Consider the following 7,622-nt stretch of genomic DNA (forward strand, 5'->3'; position numbering starts at 1 on the left):
TATATGTATATATATATATGTTAACTTCCACAGATTTCCCTTGCTTTCTAAAATAAAGACTGAATATACAATTGCAAAGCATTTAAAAGACTTTCTAGTGAAAGAATTTCTTTTAGAAAGATAACTTTTAGATAGCTGGAAGGGCAACAAAAGAACTATAGTCACATTAGTCATATTATTTGACTATTAGTCATATAATTTAACAAAATAACCATAAAAAAAGAAACAATAATTGTCTCACCTGGCCAAATTGACAGTGAGGATAACAAGTGCTCTTGGTGTGATAAAGATATGATGTGTCAGATAGTACTCCTCCTGCCCTGCAAAGTCCCAGAGAAGGAAGCGGACTTCATGGGTGTATAGCCGAGTGATATCTATTCCTTCCGTCCGATCCTTCATTGCAACTGCCACAGGCTTCCCTTCCCTAAGGCTGTGGCAGAGTGTGGACTTCCCGGCCATGGAAGAGCCCAGAAACATTGCTTTAACTGTCCAGGTAGTGTGAGCATTGGGGTTCTCCTCCATTTGAAGGAAGTAGCTCTGAATGTCCATGACCCCTCCAGCACAGACTTCCTCTGGTGGACACCTTAGTGGATTACACATGGCCTTGAACTTGGTCAGCTCACAGCTACCTTTCTGGAAAAGCTGGGATGGTAGCTCTGTAAGCTGATTCTTCTCAACCAATAACTCCCTCAGTTTTGGTAGCCCAACTAGTGGTTCGATGTTTTGCAGGCAGTTTTTGGAAAGGTCCAGGTAAGTAAGACTGGTACACTGGTTTATATCTGAAGGAAGCCTTGCCAGGCGATTGGTGCTGAGTTTTAGGAACTTTAAATTTCTAAGATGTGGGAAGATTCCTTCTGGAATTGATCTGACATTGTTATGATTCATATAGAGTGTCTGTAAATTTTTCAAGTTGCAGATTTCTTGAGAAAACTCGATTATCTTGTTCCTGGACAGATTAAGCTCTGTGATGTTGGTGTTTTTGGAGATGCCGGTGACACGTTTTAGTTTGTTCCTCTGCAAATCCACACTTGTATACAAAGTAACTGGTGCCAGAAGGTCCTGAGGAAGGTACTTCAGTTTTTGTCCTGATAGATCCCATACCTCCCAACTGGTTGCTGTGTTACAAAAATAGGTTAACAACTAGGCACCGTTTCATAAAGCAATTTTACTGACTTGTGTGGTACAACCCTATAAACCATAGACTAGATGCTGGATCTACCTAAAAGCTTTGCAGCCATCTCCTCCATCTCATATGGTGTTTTGGCTGTGGGCAGGCAGGCAGGAAAAGGACCCAAAATGCAGACTCCAGGAAATGAAATGTAAACTCCAAAACCAGCTTTATTGCTGAACAAGGAAAAAACGAAATACAGATACAAATTAACTAGGCAGGTTGAGGGACCGAACACAGAGTGAGGCATGATGGAGATCACGACAAGAAGCAAAGGAACATGAAGACAAATACAAGTGGGGAAAGGGCAAGAGGAAATACCTGGGAACATGGCTGGCACAAATTACACAGACAGCGCAGAGCCATTGCAGCGGGGGCACGGTGTGAAAAGGGGGGAAAGGAAACAAAACGCTTGGACACTGCTAGCACGGGGCGCCTACAGAAACGCAAAGCAGGAGATGAAGCATCACTGAATATGTTTCCAAACCAACTTCATTCTAAGCCAAAGACTAGAAAATATGGTGAATATGGTGAAATATGGTGGTCTTTCCTTTGGCTTCACCTGCACAAGTGCCGAGGTAGGTCTCCCCTGCAGAATTGATTTTCCCTTTGTCGGGAGCACGCGCTGGGCTCTCCAAATGACGGACAAACAGTATCCCACATTCTTGATTTTTAGTTCACAAACACTTGTTGTAATAACTAACTACTCCTGACATTTTGGAGATGTTAGCTAGTATACAGTAAAGTTACAGTGGGATACAAATAACATCAGGCTGATCCTGCCACGATTTGTTCCCCCTGTCTAAATCACCGACAAACAATATCCCACAGTTGTTTATGTTTTTGAACCCATTTTGCACAGAGAGACATTTTTTGAAAAATGTATTGATAGCAATGTTGAATATTATTACACAGGAAAAAAACAACTACACGTAAAATAATCACATCGTGACGCCTCTGCCTTTCTAAATAGAGGGACAGTAACTGCGTGTGTATATGTAAGCTGTAAAACCTGACGATAGTCAGATTAACAGTATTTTGTCTCTATCTGCTACTCTGCAATTCATCTCATGTAAACAATAACGTGGTGCACAGCATGACGTGAAAAAAGGCACATACCTTTGACGTTTGACTCTGTATTCCTCGTCCACACGTAAACGCAAAAAAGGAGTTTTAAAAAAATCTCTGTTTTCAGTGATTCGAAACGCCGTTTACGTGTGGACGAAACAGCTGCGTTTTCAAAAATACCTGTGTAGGTGCGGAGGTAGCATAAAAGAGTTAGACTTATTTTATTACTACCTGTAATTTATTGCAGATTACTTGCATTTGCTTAATTGCTTACTAGATGTTTGAAGTATGAAATAAGCCGCAATGGAGCAAAATATTGGTGTGTGTGGTTGTAGGATGTGTGCGTGCGTGCGTGCGTGCGTATGCGGGGCAGCATTTTTCTTGTAAAACAAAGGGGGGCCTAGCAAAAAAACTTTGGGAACCACTGCACTAGAGGTAGGCTGATTGATCCAAATATTCATCATACATTAAAATATGAAAGCTGAGTTTGTATTGTATTAACTAATTATTGTGATTTAGTGGTCATACAAATTTTTGCAGAATTTGCAAATTAATGATGTTCCATCTCATAAATCATGACACAATGTTCTCTCCTACATAAGCTGCCTTTATAGGGTATTGTAAAGTATCATATAGCACTACCATACATGTATTTTGGCAAGACAGCTTCTTTTTTTCTTTCTAACACAATGACAACAGTAAAAGTGTTTTTGGAACATGAAAATTCTCTGATGCTAGGGAAGTTCCCTTAAAATTGTCTTCACATCTGTTTTCACAGCCACACAATCTCAGCTTTCTCTAGAATACATTATGGGACAACACCTTGAAAAATGTCTCATTTAACAACTGTCACAGACCTAAACAATATTAGCACTAGAAGTAGAATTTAAGTTACCTACCAGCCATTTGACTGTGGAATTCTTCTCATGCAATTGAAGGACGGTTTACTTCTTGAGCGTTTATATCAGGAAGTGAACAGCTCTGACTGTTCCTGCACACTTCCTGATTCTGAGGCAAACAGGTCACTGATGATTAATATCCCTCTCACTCACTTACAAAACCTTACCGTAAATGGACTGATTCTTTCTTGTATAGCGTTTTCTACTCTCCTAAAGTACTCAAAGCGCTCTATACAACACAGCCAGGAATTGAACCACCAACCACCCCACACTGTGCAGTGCGTGTGCAATTATGCTTGTGGATCATACCTTATGCATTTATAACACATTTGAGATTTCTTCCCTATATGTACAACACTAACCAGTGGCATCATATACCGGTACATATTTTTAAACAGGATTTTTGTTTCAGCTGACAGCATCTATGATGCACAATCCAAAGACAGTGAAAGTTACAGGTCTGTTGCACTTAACTATAGTAACAGAGCTCATAGTGTGTAAAGGAGGTAGCTTTTGAATACAGAGCACATTGAAACATTGTGTGTTTTAAGGTCATATGAGGATTTTAGGAAGGCTGCTAAACAGAGAGGGCTTATTGCTCATTATACAGGCCTATATCTCACACAGCAGAAAAAGGGAAGTTAACTGATAATAGTATGCAATCACCTTAGCTGAGTTGATTAACCCTTTAAGACCTACCATAGAACCAAGTCTGCCAGATCTTATATTATATTTTTAAATGCTATAGTGCCATTTTTGGGAGCATTTCAAGTTACTATACATCAATACAACCATTATAACCTAAATTTTAATAATATGTTTGCATTAAGTGCATAGTAACTACATAAATTGCAAAAAATGCAATAAATTACAAAAAAATTGAAAATAGTTTTTGTTTTTTAACATATATTTCTAGTTAGAGAAATTTAAGAGGCTTATCCCTTAAAACTGTAAATGCAAAAATGTTGCACAAAATAGTTTCCCACCACAGGATCTTTATTTTGAGTATCTTTATAGTTTTATTTTTGAAATACACCAATTTTTATATACTGCAGGAAAAACGAAAATAAATATTATAATGCAAATTTGCAAAAAAACCAGCATATGCATCAAAATAAACAATTTCCAGCAGTGTAATTTGAGTTCTAAGCATCCCAGAAATGATACAGAAAGTTATAAAGTCAAAGATAACTTTTAAAAACACCAATATAGGCTTATGAGGCCCTGAAGTTGAAAAAAAAACCTACATTTCCGTGAAAATGATGTCACTTCCAGTTTCGGACAGGTAATGGCGGACATGCGATAGTTCGCGCTGACATCTATTCCAACGTAGGAAGTGTTATGAACAGCTGATCGGATCGGCAAAGCCTGTGTCTGGAATATTATATTTTTGTTGCTGCAAGTGCTTTTTATGCACTTTTTGCAAAGCTATATGTGGAAGGAAACCGTGACCGAGGACAAGCTGATGGCATAAGATGTAAGTACAACTCCTTAGGTTTCATATGCAAAAAAAATTATTGCGCTAGCTTACGTGATTCCAGTTCTACCGGGATTTAAAAATAGTTATGCAAAATGGAGCATGCCTGCTCTGACCGGCTTTAAAGGGTTAAATTAGGTTCTTTACAGAGGTGGGAACAGTAAGTTGCGGTTGCAGCACTTCAGCATCCAGCTAGCCTTACTGAAGAGGAGCTAGCATAAAGGGTGGTAAGTAAATTCAAATGCAACATTTCTGTCAGCTCAACAAACATCAGCAAATACACAAACTGTTAGCTTAACCCTTATGCTTCAGTCCCACACATTAATACAAATGCCTCTCCTAATGAGGACACAATCTTTATTTTAATTTTTATGTATAAACACAAAAATGACAACACAAAGCAAGGATAAAACCAGGCTAAAGTGCTATAAAGTGATTCCCACAGAGTACTCTAGAAACGTACATTTGTGACCTGGTCTATAGTTCAGGGTCTGACTGCTCAGCTGGTTTAGGCATTCACACAGTTTTAACATCCTTCTGGGCTCTTGGCTTACATTGTGTTAGTGTAACTTCGTGCATTCGGTCTGTGCAGGTGCTTGTCAAGAGTCGAAGTTGTGTTAGCAGTGTTATACATTTGTTTGTGTCCTGGATGCAGTTTGTGTTTTACTATCTTTAGCATGTAACTAGCACTACAGAAGCAGAAAAAGAGCAAAGAGCAGAAGATAATGGATGGAAATGAAAATATAATATTGTTTCATTCCCAAAGATAGCAAGAGTTAGCAGATAGAGAGGACAAAAGACAATGATGTAAGATTGTGTTCAAGGTTAAAGTCTTACATGCCTGATATATGTCTTTGACAATCAGTTAAGGTTAAGAATTGCATTAAATTCATAGTTTGTGTGAGAATAATGCGTAAGAGTGCAGACTCTAGAATGAGTGTCTTCTCAGTTTTGCAGTTTTATAGAAAAGATTGAAGCAATGGATTGATTTGGTATCTACAAGATCTGTCATGGTCCTGGGCCATGTTGGCCCAGTATTCTTAGTTTTTGTATTTTGTTCCCTATTTATGCCTTGGTTCCTAGGTTATTTAGTTAAGATGTTCCTTATTTGGTTACCTCCTGTGTGCCCCTGTGTATCTGTGAGCCCTCGTCTCTCCTTGTGTTTTATTCCATGTTTTCCCCAGCCTGTTATGTCTGTGTTCTCCCCGTGCTCTCTCTCCTCCTGTCTGAACCTCTGTGTACTTCCTGTTTTACTTTGACAGTCTCTCGTCAGTATGTGTCATGTTGTGTTCACTCCTGCCCTGTCTCGTTATGATTATCTGTGTCAGCTGTGTTCCCCGTGTGCTCCCACTTCCCTCGTTAACCCTCTGTGTATTTATGTGCATGTCTCCATCAGGTCAGTGTCGCGTCGTCAATGTCTTCTCCCCGAACCTGTGTGTCTTTCTGTGTTCCCACGGTCTTCTGTTAGTATTCCCAGTTTAGTTCTGTTCCTTTGTGAAACCTGCAATAAAGCAGTGATTTTGAGTTCAGTTCCTGCCTCCGTGAGTTTTGCGTTTGGGTCCTCATCTGCCTCCACACAGCCGGTTCATGACAAGATCAGGTCAATTCACATACTAAATTAGTTTTTCCATTATCATGTGTAAAATTTAAAACAGAATGTTTTGTGACAACAGCCCAAAAAAGCCACAAGCAGATCCACCTCCTGTTGCGTTACTCCATGGCGCTAGTCATAATGCCTCTGCTAACACACTAAGACCTCCACCAAGGATTCCATACTCATCTTATTCTCCCATCTGCCCTTCTGCCCATCGTGACTCTCTTGGAACTGGACAACTCTCCCCCCCCGGTTCATTTCCCAGGATACTCTCACGGACACAGCGACCAGGATTCAACAGACTGTGTTCCTCTCGTGTAGCATTCTTTGGCCTCGTTACCTTCCTCGTTTCTCGGCCGTTTGTGAATGTTATAGGTTGGGTCATGTTCTAAGTCTTGAATTTCTGTTTTTGTTCATAAAACCTGTAAATAGTTCTTCTAGTCCATTGAGTCTGCTTTTGGGTCCAACGCTCTCATTTTGACCAGTTCATGACAACTACTTTGCAATTTGTTCATTTGTTCTGTCTCAATAAAGAGTGCCAATCAAAGACAACACTTTAGGATACTTGATTTAAAAAAAAAATCACACAAATCACAGGTTGTATTTTTTGCTTTCTCTCTCTCTCTCTCTCTCTCTCTCTCTCTCTCTCTCTCTCTCTCTCTTTTATTTATTTTTTATCCACTTTAAATCCCAACTTGTAATGAGACTTGGTAAGAGGACTGCAGTTCACCTTTAGATGGCACCATTGATCTTCACAACATAAACTAGTGGATCTCTGCACACAGAACAGGTTTATACATGTTGGATATATACAGCATGACTTATTTATCTTATGTTTTTGTTTTTCTTAAAGAAAATAAAATATTTCTGTACTACACTTTCATTGATATGCACAATAATCATGTAGTTATCAAAAATAAAAATATATATTTTTTCAAATGATTCAATAATTACATCATTATTTACAGCATAAACTTTATAAAAAGAAGGCTGTACTTGTCTCTCTCTCTCTCTCTCTCTCTCTCTCTCTCTCTCTCTTTTATTTTTTTTTGTATCCACTTTAAATCCCAACTTGTAATGAGAGGACTGCAGTTCACCTTTAGATGGCACCATTGATCTTTACAACATAAACTAGTGGATCTCTGCACACAGAACAGGTTTATACATGTTGGATATATACAGCATGGCAGCATGACTTATTTATCTTATGTTTTTGTTTTTCTTAAAGAAAAGAAAATATTTCTGTACTGCAATTTCATTGATATGCACAATAATCATGTAGTTATCAAAAATAAAAAAATTTTTTTCAAATGATTCAATAATTACATCATTATTTACAGCATAAACTTTATAAAAAGAAGGCTGTACTTGTCTCTCTCGCTCTCTCTCTCTCTATATATATATGTATGTGTGTGT

General features: G+C 38.6%; 1 protein-coding gene across 2 annotated transcripts in view; it reads right to left on the reverse strand.

Moving 5' to 3' along the window:
- Positions 1-3,194, reverse strand: part of LOC102213267 (malignant fibrous histiocytoma-amplified sequence 1 homolog) — a 7,965-nt gene extending 4,771 nt beyond the window's left edge. Inside the window, exons 1-2 of one of the 2 annotated variants that reach the window (XM_005752437.1) lie at positions 3,136-3,194; positions 242-1,115 (exon numbers count right to left, since the gene is read on the reverse strand). In XM_005752437.1, coding sequence (XP_005752494.1) covers positions 242-1,115; positions 3,136-3,142 — 881 coding nt within the window. In that variant the 5' untranslated portion in view covers positions 3,143-3,194. Of the gene's footprint in view, positions 1-241; positions 1,116-1,219; positions 1,297-3,135 lie in introns of those variants that run through there. The other variant, XM_005752436.1, reaches the window with a different exon arrangement.
- Between the last annotated feature and the right edge of the window lie 4,428 nt (positions 3,195-7,622).

The sequence above is a fragment of the Pundamilia nyererei genome, unplaced genomic scaffold, assembly GCF_000239375.1.
Source record: "Pundamilia nyererei isolate P.nyererei 1_Seehausen unplaced genomic scaffold, PunNye1.0 scaffold00360, whole genome shotgun sequence".
Classification (NCBI taxonomy): domain Eukaryota; kingdom Metazoa; phylum Chordata; class Actinopteri; order Cichliformes; family Cichlidae; genus Pundamilia; species Pundamilia nyererei.